Source organism: Gymnoscopelus microlampas, assembly GCF_963454915.1.
Source record: "Gymnoscopelus microlampas genome assembly, chromosome: 1".
Taxonomy (NCBI): domain Eukaryota; kingdom Metazoa; phylum Chordata; class Actinopteri; order Myctophiformes; family Myctophidae; genus Gymnoscopelus; species Gymnoscopelus microlampas.
Window position 1 is genome coordinate 32,045,258 of NC_139962.1, and position 23,530 is coordinate 32,068,787.

Sequence of the window (23,530 nt, forward strand, 5' to 3'; positions counted from 1 at the left end):
AGAGAAACAGAGAGAGAGAGAGCGCGCACGTGATGCGTAGGAACCAGAGCACTGAGGCGTAGCTAAGATGGCAGCTGTGAGCCGAGGAATGAAAGCCGTCACTTTGCGTTACCAGCACTTTCACTTTTGCACCCGTACACCCGTGCATATAATAATACACCATACCACTCTCTGCTATAGGGTTCTGGGCCGCTCATATACCACGCCGTATTAATATGCCGTAAAATGTTTAGAAATACACTACGTGTGTACATAATAGATGTTGAGGAGGAGGCTGCGTTTTCCACGAGGTAGTAAGATGGCGGATCAGTTTTTAATATGAATATTTCACACGTGTGTAGTTCAAGAAAAGCTCTCAGGCGGTGGATTCGCCACACAAATGTTAGTTTAAGGATGTGGATGGTGCTCTTCCAGTGTGTTTGATGCAAGCGTGTTTGATCGTGTGGCTTGAGTGTTAATGCTACACAGTTTTAATGTGCTACATGTAGGTGTGTGTGTGTGTGTGTGTGTGTGTGTGTGTGTGTACTTGTATAACTATACTACTGAGGGCTGTATTCCCACTCACCATTTCCTTGCTACTGACAAGAATGTGTTTGTTTATTCGTTTCATGCTTGAGTCCAGGCCTACAATTAGGAAACGATTGAGGTTGGGGTTATAGGATTAGGAGGCAGTTAGAGGTTGGGTTTAGGGGTTAAGGTTGGAGTAATGCCTGATTTATACATAGTTGCACGCCGGTGAAGTGCACTGAAAATAGCCGATCTACAAGCTCACAATGTGAGGGCACCTATGCTCATAAGTAGCCTGACAGCGCACCGTGGGTTCGAGTCCCGTTCTCGGTGGTCTTTGCTGCATATGTCTCCCCATCTCTCTCCGCCTGTTTCCTCTCCATCTCTACTGCAAACTATAAATAAAGGCAGAAAAATATATTTGAAAAAAAGAAAATTGCCCAAAAAAAACGTTTCAAAATGGCATTCATAAAATTGTCATCCTTCAGTAATAATACGTGTGTGTGTGTGTGTGTGTGTGTGTGTGTGTGTGTGTGTGTGTGTGTGTGTGTGTGTGTGTGTGTGTGTGTGTGTGTGTGTGTGTGTGTGTGTGTGTGTGTGTGTGTGTGTGTGTGTGTGTGTGTGTGTGTGTGTGTGTGTGTGTGTGTGTTCACATTTCTCTTGTAAAATGTGAACATAAATAAATATATTAAATGTGTGTGTGTGTGTGTCCTTCCAGGTACAAGAGCTGCAGAGCCCTCCCAGAGCCAGCATGGTGGTGAAGGACTGTGTGAGAGCGTGTCTGGACTCGACCTATAAATACATTTTTGACAACTGTCATGAACTGTACAACTCGCTGCTGGACCAGGTAAACAAGCTGTCGGTCATTCACTGCTATTCAACAGTGATGGAAGGAGTACTCAGGTCTGTTACAAGTAAAAAGGCCTGTATTCAACATTTTACTTGAGTAAAAGTACATACGTACTTGGCAGCAAATCGCTGTCGGGCAGAAACCTCTTATCTCCATATTTTACCTTGTTGATGTTTTTTTTTTAGTAAATTAATGCCCTACTGCTTGATCACACAGTAGCAGATCTACAAGCTTGAAACGTGGCGCTTGTTTCAAGCTTTGCTACTTTTGCATTTGAATCCTGAAAAGTAACAGTTTTGGACGTAGGAGGTTTCCACCCGACAGAGACAATATACTTGCAGTATCAAAGTAGTGCTCAAATCTTTAAAAAATGTGCCATACATTTTAGAAAATAGCCGACCAACAAAGCTCGCAATGTGTGGGACATTTTTGAATAGCCACTGCATAAAATGGGGCTTAAGTGGTTCATGTAATGTTCTGTAATAATAATCACACGTGACACACCTTAAGGAGTAGTTCACCCAAAACGTTACTTATTTTCTATCAATTACTCTCCCCATGAAGCCTTGAATTCATGGAGATGTTTTAGTTTTTGTCGCATTCCTAAGCCAATAATTGAATAACCGGTAGGAGACTCAATGGAGAAAATGTATAGGCCCCTTAGCTTCCGTTTGAAACTCAACTCTTTGTTTGCATGGCCACTTTGCATTACAATGTCCTATAATAACTTTGTGTTGAAAGTCATTGCAAACAATCATGGGTGATAATAATATTGCTGCAAACGTCTGTCACCTTCGTTCTTTGTATCCTCTGTGAATTTCTTTCTTTTATTGCGTTCTGGAAAAAAAACGTTTTTTCTAATCATGCTAAACAGACATAGTGTGTGCACAGCGTACAAAATGAAGAACAGAACCACCAAGGAATGCCAGGGGCGTGTCTCGATCAGTGCCCATCACCGAGCGCCGCACGGCACGCTCACATTCCCACACAGAACAACAACAACAAAAAACATAATTACACGGTCATTATTATTTTTTGCAAGTACACTCAGTCACGCAACCCCTCAGATTATTCACAGAGCCCCTTCGCAATGGAAAATGGCCCCCACGCGGGGGAGTGGGGAGGGGGAGGGATGATAATGTCTTCTTCAGGTCGTAATAGTGGTGCTATCCGCTCACAAAAGTTGAATAATAAGCGTCCTCTGTTTAAACAGCCTGAGGGGCTGTAAGCAATTAACCGGCCGGATAGATAGATGCTCTCGCTAATTAACGTCCCCCGTCCACTGCAGCCCCGTCCTTCCCTGCCTGCCTCTCCATCAGCACCCCCCACCCAAGCAAAACCTCATTCCAACTGATCATTATTTAGATTCATACCTGCAAGGTAGCCAGAAGAAGAAGTACTCCGATTTTTGTTTTACTTAAGTAAAAGTAGCAATTCTGCAACGTACAACGAACGTTAAACATTTGACTTGAGTAAAAGGACAAACGAATTGGCATCACAATGTAATTACAGTACCTAAAGTGAAACTACTAAACTGAAATAGCTGATCTACAAGCTCACAACGTGGTGCAAAGTTACGCATTGTGAGCTTGTCGATCAAATAGCCGAAGTATGAAAAAGGGCTTAAGTGGTTAATGCTTATTTTTGTGCTAATGATCTGAATCTGCAATGTAACTAAAGATGTCAGAAATGTGCTCCTCATAGCACAGTTCTCCGCCAGACCAGGTACACCGTAGTAGAATCAGCCAATCAGGATGAAATATGAAAAATCTGACAGGTCCGTTTTGATGACATGACTATAGAGATAATGTGTACCGATTTTTGTGATGTTTGGACAAAATCTGTAGGAGTAATAGCAAGAAAAATGTTCAGCATAAATCGGCCTCCTGGTGGCGCTATAAAATGCGGATTTGAAAAATGAAGGGCAGCGTTTTTTCCTTGGCCTCTAGGGGGTGTGTGTGCAAAGTTTCACGCGGATCGGTCCAACGATGTCGGAGATTAGCTGTTCACGGACGGATGGATACACGGACGGACGGACACACATACACGGACGGACGGACACACACGCGGACAGACGGATGCACAGACAGGGGGCAAAACATAGTGTCAGAGTAAATAGTACAATATTTGCCTCTTAGTGGAGTATCAAAAAAAGGAAATGCTAAATGTGTTACTTAAATACAATACTTTTAATGTACCTTCCACCGACACCCTATCACCCCCACCGAAGCAACCCTCAGTGGAACTGGTGATTATTATATTCATACCTGCCAGGTATACCTGTGACATTGGCAGAAGTATGACATTCCCCCTGAGTGGATGCAGAGCGTTGGTGACACTGGACTTGATGGGGTCAGGCTAGGCTGACTGTGACAACATCCCTGACGGCGGGCGACTTACATAACAGAGCGCCCTCCATCCCTGGGCTTAAGATGGGCTGGGGTTATTCAGCTTAACCGCTCTCCTTAAATCTCCTGGTAGCAACGGAGGAGGATTTAAAAAGTTTGGTGGTGGTCTGGGAAAAATAGATGGAGGGAGAGGGACAGAGGTTGGTGGAAGGAGTAGACAGATTCTACAAAACTTTTTCTTAATTCACAATTATTCAAAATTCTTGAAAACACTTTCAAGATTTTTCAAAAATGTTAAAAAAATAATGCACTGCAAGCTTGTGTACCTGCTATTTTTGAATAGCCGACGCTAAAATCTAAAATGACACAGATGCCTTCCTAGTTCATTAAAAACCTGGTGAAATGGCTTTATCTGTCATTTTATTTTGAAGTTTCAGTCTGAAACGGTAGCTTATATGTTCCTGAACCAATCAGAAGTTCCCATCCCCTTGGGCTATGGGCAAGGCATTAGCCAGATAAGGCTATGTTTGTAGCCTGCATGACACTCAGCCCGAGGGAGAAAGAGAGGGGCAGTGTGAAGGTTGTTCAAGTTACTACGTTGATTATTTCTAGTCTAAAATGTTTTCAGATACACATTGTAGTGTACTGTATAAGTTTAAAACGACTAATACACTGTCTGGACGTCATCTTGAATGAGATTCAAAACAGAGCAGCCCTGTAATTAAAATCAGGTGCGAGTGGAGGAGCATGAGCTATGGGAATCAAACAGGTGAATGAAATCAAGTTTAATTTATATTCATAAAGGTCTATCAGTACGTTTGCTTTTACAGCAAGTAATTAAAATGCAACATTTAGGGACTTTTGACATAAGAATACACAAAAATAGTTAATTAAAAAAAAAATTGGCATCTAATGATATATATGTCCTCATTTTGCCCGTGGGTATGCTCTAAAAGGGTGAAAAACATATATATATATATATATATATATATACCATGTCTTGGTAAGTACAGCACTTGATCGAATTTGGAGATAAGAGCTTTCTCCCCGACAGCAACAATATACTTAGTTACTTTCCACCACTGCAAAGGCGGTAGGAAAGATGGAATCGGTCAAACACGCGTGTTAGGACGAGAGAGCCTTTTGTGACAGAATGTTGATGATGATGATGACAAGGACTCACAGAGCGGAAACTCTCTGCATCCATGCAACCACGGATGCGATCACATGCACACACATGTATACACTTTATGGAAATGTAACCGCATAAGTTGACAGATGAATAGAGGCAATTGAGTTTCGAATAGTCTTTTGGAGGTGGGTGTGTGGGAGTCACTGGCACGCATGTGCATGCGTCAATGCACATATACATGCATGCGTGGTTCAACCATGTTTGCTGGAGTATAATCTACATAAAGGAGAAGAAGAATACAGGAGTAAAAATACGCCTCAAATCCTTTGCGTTTCCCCTCAGGGAAAGCACTGCCGATAACAGGAAAGAAAACAAAATATTTTTTTACTGCCAAATACTTGGCTTGGTGTGCTGTAGGATGCTTTCAGAGGGAAGCGCAAAATGTGTTCTCTGTCGGGGTGGAAACCTCATATGTCCAAAACTGTTACTTTTCAGGATTCAAATAAAAAAATAGCGAAAGTTGCAGATCGACAAGCTCGAAAAAATGCCGTTATGGATCTGCTACTTATGATGCGTTTGTGCTTCTGTAGTATGATCAAGTTCGGTGTTAATTTATGAAAAAACACAAAATGTTCAAATATGGAGATAATATGGAGATTTCATTGCAGAACAGCAATGAAATTTACTTAGTTACTTTCCACCACTGCTCCACAGAAGCTGCGGCTCCAATCAGCCCAACTGGCCCCGTAGCTTTTAGGAATTTGGTCACGTCACACAGTCTGTCACTCAGAGTTTCGTACAGACTGCCATCACATTGCGAAAATTTATGAGCGAATGCTAATGCTTCCCCACCCCCGCCCCCTTTAGAGACATGGAATGATGAATGATGAGCGCTAAACATGAACACTAACTGCTAGCATCTCTGGGGTAGTCGTCGCTGTGGTAAGTGTCCAACAGGGGTGGGCAGCATTTCTTTCCAGGGGGCCATACTGACTTCGATAAAGTGAGTGAAGGGGCCACACGTTGGGCTATTAGATTGAAACTTGAAACACAATGCGGAATTATGTTAAAACTGCATGAATTTGGTAGACACGGCTACTTTACAATAGGGCCAACTTTTAAAATGTATTTTTACAGCTTTACGTTTTTATTATCAAACAAATTGCATTATGTGTTATGCATTTTCACTGTTACATTATAAACATTTAACATTTGAGTACAAAGAGATGGAATAAGGCATGCAGGTATGTACTCAAATGGTACATATTAATTACTAATAATGAATTGGAGTTGAATTAACAATGATGCCTTGTTAGATTTTTGGGGGGTCATTTTGTTTTTCTTTGAGGACTAATAGGGCCGGATTGAGATGTTTGATTATGTTGCCCATGTGTGGTCCAAACATAGAGTTATAATATATCTAGAGGGCGGATTGGCCCGCCCCAACTATTCATTTCTATTAAAGTGCTGAGTGGCGTTTTGAAGCACACGGAAGTAAGAAATATTGGTTTCATGGAACCAATATGGATACATTACATTGGTTCCATTGGTCGTGACGTGTCGTGAGCAAGCGCACAAACGGGAGATGCACGCGCAGTAACATTTAAGTGCATTCTCTCAGCTTTGACCACCAGGCTTGGCCGCTTCACTGTTCTACCGTAGTTCTGGGGGCTTGGGTCCAACCCCTGCCCTCTTCTTGCTGTGGGCACTCTGCAACTAAACTGGGCTCTTAAGCTTGATTCATACTTCGTCATACGACACTGTCACTTGCCAAAACATAGCAGATCTACAAGCTCACAAGGTGACCAGTTGTGGGCTTTTAGATCTGTTTTTTGTTTGTTTTTAATGGTACTTTAAGTATAGTTGATGCCAATACTTTTGTAACTTTTACTCAAGTCAAATTTTAAATGCAGGCCTTTTACTTGTAAACAGAGTATTTCTACATTGTGGTATTGCTACTTTTACCTAGGTAAAATATTCAGATTACTTCTTCCAGCAGTGAGGGATGTGAGTAGTAGTAGCTGGAGGACCGGGGGTTAGAGCCCATGAGGTTGATTTGTTGACTTGTTTGAAGACACGGCGCTAGTAGTTAATCACCTCTAACAATGTGTGTAGCGTCCACGTGAGGGGAATGCCCATGAGACGGCTGGGAGTTACACAGCTTTGGCTGAATGCATACCTCACATCCTCCTTAGCCAGGGGAAGGACGCAACCTTCACCAACCTTCACACACACACACACACACACACACACACACACACACACACACACACACACACACACACACACACACACACACACACACACACACACACACACACACACACACACACACACACACACACACACACACACACACACACTGTACACACGCACTGTATACGTGCACCCGCAAACACAATGGCCCTCATTTATCAACGCAGCGTATAAACCGCCGTATATTTTTCCATATATTCGGCGTACACCAACGTCGAAGTCACATTTATCAACGCATCCTACACAGCTGATCCGAGCTTACACTTGGTCCCAGCGTTGATAAATGTCACGGCTGAAACGAGCGTCATTTAAATAACACGCCCCATAAATATTCTCAAAACGCCCCGATTTTACGACATGAAGACGAACCAGAATACGACCAAAGACATGAAAAGCCAATAAGAAACAGCCCCCCCCCCCCCCCCCCCCCCCCCCCCGCTGGCCTCGCCGCACACGCACACGCACACGCCTCTCTCGCTCGCTCTCTCTCTCTCTCTCTCTCACACACACACACACACACACACACACGCCCGTAGCGTATTGTCACGTAGGCTTGTAGCCTACATGAATGACATATTATGATACCAATCACATCGGCATGAATGGAATACTTTTGTAGATTAATGTATTTAACCCATACCGAGCAGTGCGCGTTCGAGTTACACTAAAATAAAGCCCTCATGTAGGCTATTCCCATTTCCAGTGAGACTCGGACCGTCGGACGGGCGAGTCCCGTCCCGCTCCGCATTAATGAGAGATAGCCTGGAGAGAACATTAATGAATGAAGGCTGGTGTGTGTTGGACCATGGGTTAAATGTCTGATCTCCCGGTGGCCATGAAAATATAACAGCAGCGCCGCCTGTTAGACCGGTGCTCGCGCAGAAGAGTGCTCTCGCAGAAAGCGCCCGTATATTTTGAAAATAGCAGATCTACAAGCTCACAACGCGTTGCTGGCTTGTGAGCTTGTAGATCTGCTATTTTCAATACAGACAGATCTACAATCTTATCTGAATGACTGTTAAAGCAGTTTGTTTAAATTACTTTATAAAATGTTATATTTTCACAGGGATTATTTATTAGTGTAGATATACAGATTTATGAGTGGATTAGGTGTCCAATGCCTCTCAGACAGTCAAACAATGCTGCTCCGCAGGTCTAGGATGGAATAAACGGGTGCAGCCAACGTCAACAACTGGTCCCGACCAGACGTGAGATCTCAGCGTACCGTAGGATAAAGCCCACGTCAGGATATATTGATAAATGCCGAAAATTGCAGTGATCTCGCCGTACGCCCATTATTTGGTCTACACCGCGTTGATAAATGAGGGCCAATGTGTTTATACACTTGGGAGGACATCACCATTTTTGGACAGCCATTTTTTAATGATATGTTTTTACGGTTTGTTTTTTTGCCATTTTTAACCCTAAGCCTAAAGCGGAAAATATGTGATCTACAAGCTCACAACGTGTCGCGCTGAGACGCGTTGTGAGCTTGTAGATTGGATATTTTCAGTGCACAACACTGGCACACAACTAACCATAAATCAGACATAACTCCAACCCCTAAACCTAACCTCTAAATGTCTAGTCCTATACCCCACCCTGGATCTGTTCCACTCTACAAATTATGTTTAACCATAAATCTGCTTTTTTTCAAATTCGACTATTTGTGGGGACATTTGTTCCCCACAAATATATATACACACACACACACACACACACACACACACACACACACAGAGATGCATGCACACACGCACATAAACGCACGCACGCACGGACGCGCACGCGCACACACACACACACACACACACACACACACACACACACACACACACACACACACACACACACACACACTCACACTTTCCATAGGGACTTAAAGGGTTTTTGCATAGCTGACTCACCCCCTGCTGAGGCTTTTGTTTCCATTATTCATATCTCCAATTAAGCAGCCTGTCACCCTCCCACACCAGCACCGGGCCCGGTGCGCTGCCATCATCATCGGTGCATCTCATTCACCGGCACCAAGGTGTGACCTTCCACTACGTCAGCATGCTTCCTGCTTTCACGCTGTAAATCCCATCGCGCTCTCTCTCCGCGTTGCTTCCATCACTTACGTTCTCTGTTGAGCGAAAACAACCCACATTCAACTGCCCATAACTATGGAATGGATTATTGCGGCGGCACAATGTTTTTTCTCCAATTCTATGAGACCATCCTATGTCTTTTAAAGCGATCAGCGGGTGTATTGTTGTGAAGAATAATATGCTAAGATTTCTCAACGGTTAGTGAATGCACTCAGAAATTGCTGGCAGTGGCTTAGCAAACCATGTTTTATTTCTGGCAGTCAAAGAGTTAAAACATACAACTCAGACCCCTCCACTCAGCGATTTAGCCATCATCTGCAATATGCACACGAGGAAGAAGGGGTGATGAATAGCCACACGCATTCATGTAGGCGCGCGCGCACACACACACACACACACACACACACACACACACACACACACACACACACACACACACACACACACACACACACACACACACACACACACACACACACACACACCTGAATATGTCATCGCCCCTCAAAATCAATTCATCACTCGTCAGCCCTAATCCGTCTTGTAGCCTGTGTGCTCACACGGTGTGCATCATGTACATGTAAAGTGCAGGGTACATGTAAACCATAGGGTAAATGTAAATTCCAGGTGTAAACCATGGGGTAAACGTAAACCATGGGGTAAATGTAAAGTGCTGCTGGGTAAAGTGACGGACGGCCCCACAAAACGTGTGAGTCCAATATGCAGCTGCTTAACCCATTCAATCCAGGAACTTATCTGTGTCATTTTAGATTTGAGCTATAACCATTATTTCATACTTTGGCTATTCAAGAATAGCAGATCTACAAGCTTGTAGACCTGCTATTGTTTGAAAAATCTTGAACATTTGTGCAAATCTTTGAATACTTTTTTTAAACAACATCTTTAACTCAAATCTTTGTTTCTGGAGGTCCCTGGAACAAAGATTTTACAAATGTTCGCTTAAAAATATATATATTCAATCAAAGATTAGCACACATTTTCACGATTCTTCAAAAATAGTAGATCTACAAGCGCATAGCGTGGCATGAGCTTGTATATCTGCTGTTTTTTAATAGCCAAAGACATCTTAAAATGACAAGAGATGTGTTCCCGGATTGAATGGGTTAATGGCCTGCATACAGCATGCAGCTGCCAGTCACATGAATCATGAAATAAAATAAAAAACGCTCTCCACGACGACGTGGCTGCCGAGCGGAAAACATGTGCTGTTAAACCTCTTGAGCGATCCAACGGGGCTTGTTCCGGATTTACCTTTCCACACAGACCTCACATGACACGAATAGTGATTATGTTTTCATGAAGCTGGCTTTGACAGCAAAAGGGACAAGCTTTGTGCATGGCTTGCTGCTGCTCGGGGACTCGAAATGAGAGTCTACTACTCTACGCTACGTTGTGGATTGTCACCAGTAAAACATTCAGCAGTCAGGTGGAAATGTCGAAAATCGTTACTTTTCGGGAAATGGAAGAAAAGAGCCTGTGTTCTAATAGATCCGATGTTGTTATTATTTAGTCACAAGCTCTTGTTAATAATTTTTTCATTGGTTCAATATTCATAAAATCCACAGACACAGTTAATGGGGTAGTTCACCCAAAAAAAATATTTTTTTCTCTATCGATTACCGGTAGTCACCCAATGGAGACTTGATTTCATGGAATTTTGTTTTGTTTTTGTCGCATTTCTAAGCCAATACTTTGATGACCAGTGGATCCGGTAGGAGAAACAAACAAAGGAGACTCTTTGTGTCTCCTTCCGGAACCGCTGCCGGTTATCTAATCATTGGCTTAGGAATGAGACAAAAACAAAAGAAATATCCATGAATCCAAGTCTCCATGGGGTGACTAATCGATGGAAAAAAAGTCATTTTGGGGGTGAACTATCCTTTTTACCACTTTCACTTTAAAAATTCACAACGCGTCACACTGCGTTGTGAGCTTGTAGATAGGCTATTTTTGCTACTTTCGTGTGACAAATGCCCTACCAATAGCCATCAAAAAGTGTGACTCCCTACCCTCCTTCAAACCCATCATAAAAGAGTACCTGTCTGCAATTTGCAAGTCCTCTAGCTTGCCAAAAGAATATCTTGATATGTCTTGAATGAATTGAATACACAGGACCACAGTGGAAACGAACCCTCAGTGCCTTTTAGCATTATTGTATAACTGTTCATCTATACTTTTTGCAAACGGCTAATAAAGTATTCAATCAAACACTGTAGTTTGACGAAGTAGGGCATTAATTGCCACAAAATAAATACATACAAAGTTTAAATATGGAGATACAAGGTTTCTGCCCAAGCAACGAAATGCAAAGTGATACAAAGTAATCCCCTGTTCCCACAAGATGAAATTCTTTAGTCCTCCCGGTCGCGTCATTTGCATGACAAGTGAACGCTCTCGAGTGCCTTCCTTGGCTGGGACATGTCCAATGAAGGAATGCAGTTTTTTTTTGTGAACCGGTGGCTGGGGCACAAGTTGTTTTGCTATTCGCCCCCTGAATGGATTACCTTCTAAAGCCCAGTGTAGAGGATAAATTGCCTCGTGTTGCGTGTTCCCATCTCCCCGAACTCTCGATGCTAACGTCCCCTCAGTGACACGCCGCAGTCATTAGTGCCTCTTAAATAATTCAGCTCCGAGTTATCCAATACCCAATAGGAATATGCTTCATTTTTAACACAATTTTCTATTAATCAGGAACACATTTTCTCACGGAGGGAACGCGGACGTGTGCGTGCGTACGTGCAGGGTATACACTGAAATACTGTTACTGTTAATTCGACTCTTGAAAATATGCAAATGTGACCAAATTGACCTTAACAGGTCCATTTGGTTACTTGTGCATACTTTCAAGCAGTGGTGTATAAGTAACTACTGTAAGTACTGTACATTTACTCAAGTACTGTACTTAAGTACAATGTTGAGGTATTTTTACTTGAGTATTTCCAATTTTCGGTACTTTTACTTCTACTCCACTACATGTCAGAGGCGAATATTATACATTTACTCCACTACAATTATTTGAAAACTTTAGTTACTAGTTACTTACTTTGTAGATTCTGATTATTATTACAAAACATACATTAACCACTTCAGCACTACTATATACATTTCAGCCATTTGAAGATAGCCGATCTACAAGCTCACAATGCGTCGCATCGCGTCTCATTGTGAGCTTGTAGATCTGGTATTTTCAAAAGACTTTGCATTCATTTTATACATAATGATACCTTGTGAAATGGGACATTCTGCATGATGAGTACTTTCTACTTTTGGTACTTTAAGTACATTTTAATACCAATACTTTTTACTTTTACTCAAGTACATTTTTAATTCCGGACATTTGTACCGGACGTATTTCTACATGGCAGTATTGATACTTTTACTTAAGTAAAACATGTGAATACTTTTTCCACCACTGCTTTCAAGAGTTGACTTGCACCCTGATGACTTTGATAGTTAACGTTATTAGTGTCATTGTGCGTACGGCATGTCTTTGTTGCTGCGAGGGGCGGGCGTACGTGCACATGCACATGCACACATCCTAGTAACCCGGCATGTGTCAATGGTACCATATCTGGGTGTGCTTTGTGTGTGTGCGTGCGTGATTATGTGCATTGCAGTGTGTTTGTAGTCAATATCACTGCTCGTTTCAATCCAATCCAAATGCATTTATAAAGCACATTTAAAAGTAACAACCGTCGACCAAAGTGCTGTATAATCAAAAAGTAACAAGAACAACACAATAAAAACATGAGGACCCGTTTTAATAGAGGAAAAGGACATCAAAATGACAGTAAAGTAATAAAAGCAATAAGACCATAAGGTAAAGAAACAGAAATCCAACTTTGTGTTATTGAGCCACTCAATAAAGTTCTGTTTTAAAGACTCACTCCCTCACGTTAGAGTTTAGTCTAGAGTTGTTCCGATATCCTTCTGTACTATATTCACATGATTATTTTACTAGCTTGTGGCTGCAACAATTGTTATTCATTCCTAGCTTTTATTATTAGAAATTGGTATCGGATCGGTACTCTGTATTGACCGATTCGCAAATTGCAGGTATTGGAATTGGTATCGGGAAGGACAAAATGGGCATGGCTTTTTTTAAGCTCACCTGTGAAAACCCCGGTAGTGTCTTGCGCTCTGCGTATCTCCAAAGCATTAATACAGAGTTTTACTACAAACAACTTGTCTTCAGTCACGCATCAATCAGAGACTCACTAAATGCAGAATTAGTCGATTTGCGACGGTACGTTTGCTGTGGACTCTCTGCTGGATACTCTCGGATTACCCGAATTCTGGAGGATCAATCCCATACATAATTCATAGGATATGGAATACATATCTAAAGCTCTTTCAGGATTGTTTTTCGGGGGGAGAAAAATGTGTGTGTACATGTACTGTACATATATTGAACAGAGATGATTTTTCTGAGGATTTAAACCGCACCATGGGACATATGGACAGGGGGTCCCCATGCAGCTAACTTTCCGATACAACTCGTGTCAGGGTTTGGGGGCTCCAGCTGCAAAAGCAGGGTCTCCACTGTGCTTCTTTGATATCAGTGGTGTAAAGTAACTAAGTACATTTACTCAAGTACTGTACTACTATGTTTAGGTTTTTTTTTTTTACTTCATTGGAGTATTTCCAGTTTACAGAATTAACTCCTACTTCACTGCATCTCAGAGGCAAATATTGTACTTTTACTCCACTAGAATTATTTGAAAACTTTAGTTACTAGTTACTTTGTAGATTGATTATTATTACAAAACATTCATTAACCACTTCAACCCTATATACATTTTGGCCATTTGAAAATAGCCGATCTACAAGCTCACAATACTTTTGTACTTTTATTCAAGTCGATTTTGAATTCCGGACTTTTGCTTGCAACAGAGTACTTCTACATTGCAGTATTGATACTTTTTCTTAAGTAAAACATGTGAGTATTTTTTCCACCACTGTTTGATATCCTCTATATCTTCTCCATAAGGTCCACTGGGGTCAGAGCCAGCAGGAGATAGTTAGCTTTACTCACAAGAGGAAGCTCTGTCTCGGGTCTGTCTCAGTGCGGAACAGATGGCTACTGGAGGAATAATGAGCAGTTGTGTCGAATCTTTTCAACTTTATAGGACAGAGTTGTGGAGATGTTCTCGCTATGTGGCATCAGAGAACCATCTCCACCAATTAGACGGGAAAATAGCAGTTGATGTATAGTTGATATAGACACTGACGACACAGTTGAATTGTTTTTTTTAAAAGCTTGAGAAGTGAGCACTGCTGGGCTCAGTTTGAGCTAAAGATAAATTCAGCCTTCGCCATGCGAGAAACATTTCTTATAAGATCCACAGCCTTTGGCCGTGTGTTAAGTTATTCTGTTTTTAGGTCTTTTTTTTTGGGTCCAACTCCGTTAGAGAAGTTTAGTCTCCGATTCTCGCTTCCAGGCCAACTCTGTTCAAGTAAATCAATTACTGCGGGAAGGCATTAAAAACCTAAATAACATCGGCCACAACAAGACCACGCTTTATAAATAATAACTACAGTACAATAGGAAATATAAATGCATGAATAACTCTGTATAAAGAGCCCCCTCAGCTCCTCTGTGGGTTTGGGCATACATTTGTGTGTGCGAGTGAGTGCGTGCGTGTGTGCGAGTGCGTGCGTGCGTACGTGCGAGTGCGTGCGTGCGTACGTGCGTGCGTGCGTGCGTGCGTGCACCTCCTGAGGCCATGCGCGCAGACATTTTATTTTGCCTTTCACTCTAGACTCAACATCATCTCTGTTTAGGCGACATACACACACCCTCCTCCTAATACCTCTCTCTCTCTCTCTCTCTCTCTCTCTCTCTCTCTCTCTCTCTCTCTCTCTCTCTCTCTCTCTCTCTCTCTCTCTCTCTCTCTCTCTCTCCCCTCCAGGCTAAGAAGCAGGACATCCCCCGTGAGGAGCAGGGCCCGTCAATAAAGAACCTGGACTTTTGGCCGAAGCTCATCACCCTCATGGTGTCTGTGATCGACGAGGACCGGACAGGCTACACGCCCGTCATTAACCAGTACGTACTGTAACGTGTCACTATATTTAAAATAATGTAATAGCAGTGACTGAATTCCCCTTAACTCTTTCACTGCCAGAGTATATACAAATAAATAAAGCCCAGACTGCCAGCGATTTTTCGATTTTCTTACCTTTTCAAGTTGTCACAGGATATTTATCTCTAGTATGATTGATCCCCTGATGTTTGCTAATCATGGATGGTTTCACTGTGCTTCCGCTTTTTATACGTTGTTGAAAATAGCATGTCTCGCCCAAAAATACATAGTGAAACACAGGAGACGAGATACAGAATATTTCCCAAATACTTTAACCAGAAAGTGAATGGAGCAGTACATCTTCGGATCACGTTATCTCCTGGTTCTATATTAAAAAAGAATCGTCTTTCTCGTCGATGGCAGGCTGCGCCTTAGCACAATCCAGGCAAAGAATTAAACAAGCTCCAAACAATGTTCCTCTGTAAATAAAGCCCTGACATGAGGCAACCTTTCTGTCTATCTCAGAAGGGCTTTCTATCGTCGCCTACACGAAGGCTGAGTCAGTCTTTCAGTCTGTTCTGGTTTTCCAGTCATTGCTATTTTATTTTTTTTATATTTCCCAATATTGTCAATACTTGAAGCATATTGTCTTGCCGGGCAGCAAGTAGTTTAGCTGGTTATTGTACATGAACCCATGGGGCCTTATATAGGACATTGTGGTTAGAACTTAATAGGCGTGGTTGGCAATATGTGAATGTTTCCAAGGGGTTTGGCTTAGCTTCCTATAGCAACACAAGAGCCTTCGGATGAATGCACATTATTAGTACATTGTTTGGAAGTTTCAGGTTTCAGTGCAAAACACTGTACTATGGGAGTATTATGGGGGTCATGGGAGTTTCCTGTCAGCCAAAGCCTATTAAATTCAATGCCAATTTTTCAGGCTTTTAAAGTTCACACTGGGTTTTGAGGAAGTATGAATAGATATTGCACCAGCCCGTTATTGAGACTTAGATGTATGTATTTATTTATTATGTATGGAATGCAGGCGTGTCGTGGGAGTGTGTTTGTGTCCTATGGGGGAGGGTTGGGGGAGGTGGGGCTCACACCGCAGGGGAGGAGGACTGTGGGGGGAATCAAACATCATCATGTGACTTGAAGAAAACCCGAGTGCTGCTTGCCTCAGCAGAAACTAAACAGAGGTGTCTTTTACTTTCAGTTTTTCTCCCTGTACGTCTTTCTCAGCCCCTTTTTCTTGCTCTTTCTTTCTTTTTTTTGTTCTCTGCTTGGTTTAAATTAATGTAATGCCCAAAACTCAGCCACGACTAAGTCAAGTCAGGGCAAAACACATACACGTGTCCCGTAGATCAGTGGTCCTTCAAAGAGGGGTCAGGGGACCCCCCCAGGGGTCCTTTAGGGGGTTCCAGGGGGTCCCCAGATAAATGATGGATAGTTAGGAACCAAATGGACCTTATGTTGCTGTAACTCTGAGAGTGTACACTCTCATAGTTATGGTGGTCCGTGGTCTAATGTAAGGGTTCTCAAAGTGTTGTCCGGGGACCCCCAGGGCCCTACTGTATATAAATCAGCTATTTTCAAAAACGTTGAAAATGTTTTGATTTTTTTTTACATTTTTAACACCACAAATATGGTATGGTGTCCTTGGCACAAAATCTTTTCCGATTAGGGTCCACGGCCAAATACACATTAAAAGAGAATTCCGGACGAGCCTTTTTCTTACCTTTATATGATGTTATTATATCCTAGGACGAGTGGTACAGTAAACCATTTTCATAAGTCCAACCCGAGTCCACCGCAGCAAAAACGTGAGCGGATGGTCCGTGCGCTAAATCGCACATTTTTATCACAATTTGTTTTGGTGATATCTGATGTTCATCATAATGACAGAAACCTCACCACAGTGTTTTTGTCCCAAATGGGCAGCCGTAGTGTTTACAAGCGGACTTGGATGCAATCACAGGTGAAATCTCGTCTTGCAAGACTTCCGGAGGGACGCATCTAACACTGTGGAGAGTTTTCTGTCAATATGAATGTCAGATATCACCCAAAAAAAAAACAGATACAAATACGCGATTTAGCGCACAGACCTCCCCCTCAAATTTTAAGCTGCGGTGGACTCGGGATGGAGTTATGAGAATGTTCTACTGTAACCACTCGTCCTAGGATACAATAACGTCATATAAACTTTAACTTAGGGGTCCTTGACCTGAAAAAGTTTGAGAACCGCTGCCGTAGATAGCAACATTGGCTTGGACACCCCCCCAAGGGGCAAGTTAAGACTTTCCGCTGTCAAAACGGTTCCCTATAGCTCATAATATAACAACCACAGCCCCTGTATACTGCTTCCCTGTCATCTCACAGTAGTGTCTAATGACACAGCCCCACAACACCTCTGAACCACCTCTGGAGAAACGCCTGTGAATGTTTGTGGTTGTTTGTTTCTGCCATGGTGACTCCCCCGCTGTCGATGATGGTTTAACTCATTAGAACCGGGAAAGCATCTGTTGTCATTTTAGATTTTAGAGTTGGCTATTAAAATTCATGTCCGACGGGGTGGCAAAGCTAATTGGGAGTGAAAAGGAAGTTCCAGTCAGAATATTGCGGGACTCAGGATCCTTACAAAGCTTTGTAAGAGAGGCAGCACTGCCTTTTTCTCCAGGTTCGGCAGATCAAAATACCAGATGTACAAGCTCACAGCGCGTCACTTCGTGCCGCCCTGCGAGCTTGTACATCTGCTATTTTTGAAATTTTTTGAAATCTTGAAAGTATGTGTTTTAATCATTTAGATGTTTTATTTAACACAAATCTCTTTTCTGGGGGTCCCTGGCACAAAACATTTTCAGAGAGATCCGCAGGCCAATACATATCATTTTGGGCGTCCTTGACACGAACTTGAAAACTAACTGATCTAGAAGGCATTTTGAAGAATCGGGCCTCAGGTCTTAATGGGTTAAACCCCTCGGGCTCTGAAATGTTGTGTTAGTGTATATGTATGTATGTAGGTCGATGGAACAAAACAGGTTTTGATTAGTTCTCAGAAACACAGAGAGGAGAGCATCGCTGTCACAGGCGGCACGGCACTTCTTCGAGTGTGAGAATGATAATGAAGCTCACGAGATGCAAATAAATAGAGGTTGTTGTCGCCGCCGTGCGCCGTCATGACATACGTTTAAAAGGTTCGCTCCAGGCTGTGATTGTCTAGCGAGCCTTGAACACACTGTGGGAGTATGAAGGAAAGAACACAAGACAATAGAGGAAAGCCTGGGAGACAGAGAGAGGGAGAGAGAGGGAGGAGGGGAGAGGGAGGGAGGGGGAGATATGCAGACAACAAGAAGAGAAAAAATATTGTTTACTGGGCGCTTTTTTTGGTTTTGTTTTTATTTGTCGCCAGTGAGGAGGATAAATCTTTTTTAGTTGTCACAGAGTTGGATGTTGTTCCACCACATAAAGGGCATGCCAGAGGTGGAGTTGAACAAAGCACTGGTGCTGAGTCGTGCGTATATTGTGCGAGTGTCTGTGTGTGCGTGCGTGCGTGCGTGTGTGCGCGCGCGTGATTGTTTGCCCCGCGGAAATGTCCGCGCTAAGCAAATGATTACTGTTCTGGACGAAATAGTCCTGGCGATTGTGTTTGACAGGGGTGGTCTGTGTGTCCTTCTCCGTTCTCTACACTGGCTCCCCGTAGCAGCTCGGATCCAGTTTAAAACCCTGGTGCTAGCCTATAGGGCAGTGAAAGGAACAGCTCCTTCCTACCTCCGGGCTATGGTTGATGCCTACACCCCTGCCCGACCACTTCGGTCTGCCACCTCGGGGCGACTGATTGCCTCGTCACTCAAGGGCTTACTTGTTGTTAACTAGTTGTACGAACTCTTGTTGTATTGTTGTACTGTTTTATTGGATCTTGTTTAGTCGATACACTTTTTGTATTAGCTTGTGCTCATTTGATTTTGCTATTTTGTCTCATCTGTTTAAGAAAGTAGGTAGCTGATATATAGCACTTTTACCTTAGCGCTAGGTATACTCTTGGTTGCTTGTTTTTGCAGGAAATGCACTTAAGACTTCTGGTGATTAGTAGTTTCGTTCCCTACCTATGTTGAATGCACTTATTGTAAGTCGCTGGATAAAAGCGTCTGCTAAATGACTGTAATGTAATGTAATGTAATGTGTCGGGGCGGGGGGGAGAGAGAAATGTTTCAGAGGAAATTGACCTTCCTGTGGAGCCGAGGCTCTCGTCGTCGTTCGTCTGTAAATGTCCGCCCATCACCCACCATGTGAGGACACGGATAATTAAACCATTGATGTTAAAGGTTTGACTGGTAATCCATAGGCCTTCAAAATAACAATTTGCTCACCAAATGAGTCACCGCCTCATCGTCACCGTCTCTCTCTGTTGTCTCTCTCTCTGTTGTCTCTCTCGCTGTCATTAACTCTCATGCTGGGCCTCTCTTTAAGCCTGAGTTATACCAAAGACGGTGAGAGAAACTTGGACTCCCAAACTTCGATTGATTTCCTTGATTGACCAGAAGTACAGTATAGCAAAATGTTATATATTTGGCCGTGGACCCCCACCTGAAAAAGTTTTGTGCCAGGGACTCCCAGAAGAGAAGATTTGTGTTAAAAGAAATCCAACATTTTTCAATGTTTTTTTCAAATATTTTCAGAAATAGCAGGAACTTGTACATGTGCTCATTTTGAATAGCCAACGTATAAATGTATACGCTGGTTAAAATGATTGTGAGGCTATGTTAATTACTTTTGCTGGGGACCCCCCTGGGCCCCTGGGGGTCCCGGACCCCACTTTGAGAACCAATGCTGTAGCGAGTCTCTTAATTTAAACGTAGAAGTGACCACAGAGAGCACAGACTATGACCGATTCCTTTTTCGCTCTGAGGATCCAAGTGAATATTGGATCCATTCCTCACAAGCTCTCATACTGTATTGTTCCAGACACTCTGACAATAAAATGGCTCCTTTTCAGACGGAACTAATCAGGAGGAAAACTATCTTGTTTTTCATGATGTCTGTGTTTGCACAAACTCCCGAGGGATCTACGGTAACAACACTGATCATAGGACTTTAGTGAGATCTTCACGCGGAAATATACACAGTGGTGGAAAAAGTACTACATTTCTTTACTTAAGTAAAAGTATCAATACGGCAATGTAGATATACAGAATAAATCCTAGGTTCACATTACAACACCAGACAAGAGAGGCAGTTCGCTCAGAGAGTGGGCGGGTTCTATGGTCTGGAACCAGGCTAGAAATATTGTAGTGTAACTGAGAACCTGTTTTCTTCAGGGTTATTATAATACTAATATTATAATACTAAACTAAAATTAACAAAAATAACCAAAACCAAGTGCCGCACTATGAGCTTGTATACCTGCTATTTTTGAAAAATCTTGAAAATGTGTGCATATCTTTGAATATATTTATTTTTATTTTTAACTCAAATCTTTGCTTCTGGGGGTCCCTGGCACAAAACATTTTCAGATGGGGGTCTGCGGCCAAATGTATATCAATTTAAGGGTCCTTGGCATGAAAAAGGTTGAAAACCACTGTTACAGAGGGTCCCTAGCAAAAACAATATATCTCCACCACTTCTTTGAATCACGCCTTACAGTACGTCCCAGTTTCCCCACCTCCCTCTCCCTTCTCTGTCTGTGTTGAAATGGTGAGGAATTATAGTTTAGATTAGGAGCCTGCCTGCTGCCTCCACATCCGTCCTGCACATCTGGTAAGTGGTGGGGTGTTGGAGAAGCCATCAGGCTGCCCAGCCGAGCGTGTTATTATTATGAGGGAATGAATGGCTCTTCATTTCAATTGTTTCAATCTTCTCTCGCCAGGTTTCCGCAGGAGCTGAACATGGGTAAGATCAGCGCCGAGATCACGTGGAACCTCTTCGCCCTGGATATGAAGTACGCCATGGAAGGTCAGTAATGGGAAACGCATTGGGATTAATATTGTATGTGTTTGTGTTGTGAGCGTGTGTTGTGGCTTCCAGGTCAACTCTGTTCAAGTACATCAATTATTGCAGGAAGGCATTAAAAACCTAAATAACATCGGCCACAACAAGATAACGCTTTATAAATAATAATGTATTGTAGGAAATAAAAATGCATGAATAACTCTGTATAAAGAGCCCCCTCAGCTCCTGTTTGTGTGTGTGTGTGTGTGTGTGTGTGTGTGTGTGTGTGTGTGTGTGTGTGTGTGTGGGTGTGTGTGTGTGTGTGTGTGTGTGTGTGTGTGTGTGTGTGTGTGTGTGTGTGTGTGTGTGTGTGTGTGTGTGTGTGTGTGTGTGTGTGTGTGTGTGTGTGTGTGTGTGTGTGTGTGTGTGTGCGTGCGTGCGTGCGTGCGTGCGTGCGTGCGTGCGTGCGTGCGTGCGTGCGTGCGTGCGTGCGTGCGTGCGTGCGTGCGTGCGCGCGCGTGCGTGCGTGCGTTTGCACACTCCTTTTTATGTGGGGTTTATAAATATTTAACCAATGTAACGGCTTTGGACATATGAGGTATTTAGTCACAAGCTGTTGTTAAAAAATGTCATTGGTTAAATATTTATACAACCCATAGAAAGATGTAAAACCGTCATTAATTTACGGGGGAAAATACATAAAAATGTGAATGCTGGAGATGTGAGGTTTCTGCCCGACATCGACAATGTATTTGTGTGTCTGTGTTCGTGATAGTGATTTAAGTGCACAAATATGTGTGTCGTACGTGGTGTCTGAGTGCTGTTTACCGGCTGCTATCTCAGTGTTGTTTATGGGCTATCTGTGGTCGGCTGTGTGCTGCTGCCTATCTACATTACACTACCATGCTCTCTCTGTATTGACCACTGCACAGACCCGACAAGTTGTTTTTAATCAAGCTAAACCATCGATCAACACTTCAACTACCCACCAGAGGATCTGTACAAGATACTGTATGTGGAGTGCTCTGTGTGTGTGTGTGTGTGTGTGTGTGTGTGTGTGTGTGTGTGTGTGTGTGTGTGTGTGTGTGTGTGTGTGTGTGTGTGATATTGTGATTTAAGTGCATGCATACAGTGTGTGTGTGCCAGCCTCATGGGACAGTTTACAGAGCAGTGCAATCGGGCTGCACTGTGTGACACTAACAGTAATAGGTATTGATAACAAATCATTGCCACAGTAGATTGCATAAGCTAAGAAGGGGCGGAGCTATAGACTCTCAGCACAGGCCCCATTCTGATTAATTGTATAATTCACGTGTAGAATAGCTACCTATGATACACAGATTGTAGATCTGCTATATTAGACATGTTAGACAAGATGTTCCACCAAAACTAAAACTAAGGACATTTTCTCCATGATTTTAGTTAGTTATAGTTTTTGTAAAAAAAAGAATAAAAAAAAAGGCTGCCTTTAAATGTTTTAACTACAAGTTTGTTTGTTTTTTTCAATTCTAGTTTTGGTTATTTTGTTAGTTTTAGTTTAGTATTATACTATTAGTATAATAATAACCCTGAAGAAAACTAAAAGAAAACAGGTTCTCAGTTGCAATACAATATTTCTAGCCTGGTTCCAGACCATAGACCCCGCCCACTCTCTGAGTGAACTGCCTCGCTTGTCTGGTGTTGTAATGTGAACCTAGGATTTATTTGGTACAAAAATGTATTGTCCAATGAGAGTCGGGGGTGGGTCTAACGATAAGCCAACCAGCGAATATCTGCTAAAACAAGCTGTGTGATGAGGTGGATCCTTTGGATCTCTTGTGATTGGTTTAGGGAAATTCGAATCCCCTCCCCCTTGTAATCGCCTACACTGGAGCCAATGTCAGACTGAAGCTCCACACAGCTTCAGTCTGATAATCAGGCTACAGCACCCTTCACTCTACTTCAGTGGTTCTCAACCAGTGGTCCGGGGACCACCAGTGGTCCTTGGGGGTGTACCAGGGGGTCCCCAGCAAATTAGTTCAACATCATTTTAACCACTTAGCTTTGGCTATTCAAAAAGAGCAGATCTACAAGCTCATAGCGCGGCACTCGGTGCCGTGTTATGAGCTTGTAGATCTAATAAATATTTTTTTTTTATCTTGAAAATGTGTGCAAATCTTTGAATATATATATATTTTTAAAGCAAACATTTCATTATGGTGAATGTTTCAGTACTATAGACAGCACCCTTCACTCTACATGTATCATTATGGTGAATGTTTCAGTACTATAGACAGCACCCTTCACTCTACATGTATCATTAGGTGAATGTTTCAGTACCATAGACAGCACCCTTCACTCTACATGTATCATTAGGTGAATGTTTCAGTACCATAGAC

At 42.6% G+C, this 23,530-nt stretch overlaps 1 protein-coding gene across 1 annotated transcript in view; it reads left to right on the forward strand.

The window, feature by feature from the left end:
* The window catches only part of unc13c (unc-13 homolog C (C. elegans)), a gene marked incomplete at its 5' end in the record, with an annotated part of 241,227 nt that overhangs the window by 122,705 nt on the left and 94,992 nt on the right, over window positions 1-23,530 (forward strand). The window contains 3 exons of the mRNA XM_084046368.1: window positions 1,226-1,354; window positions 15,117-15,250; window positions 21,091-21,176. Coding sequence (XP_083902494.1) covers window positions 1,226-1,354; window positions 15,117-15,250; window positions 21,091-21,176 — 349 coding nt within the window. The remainder of the gene's footprint in view (window positions 1-1,225; window positions 1,355-15,116; window positions 15,251-21,090; window positions 21,177-23,530) is intronic.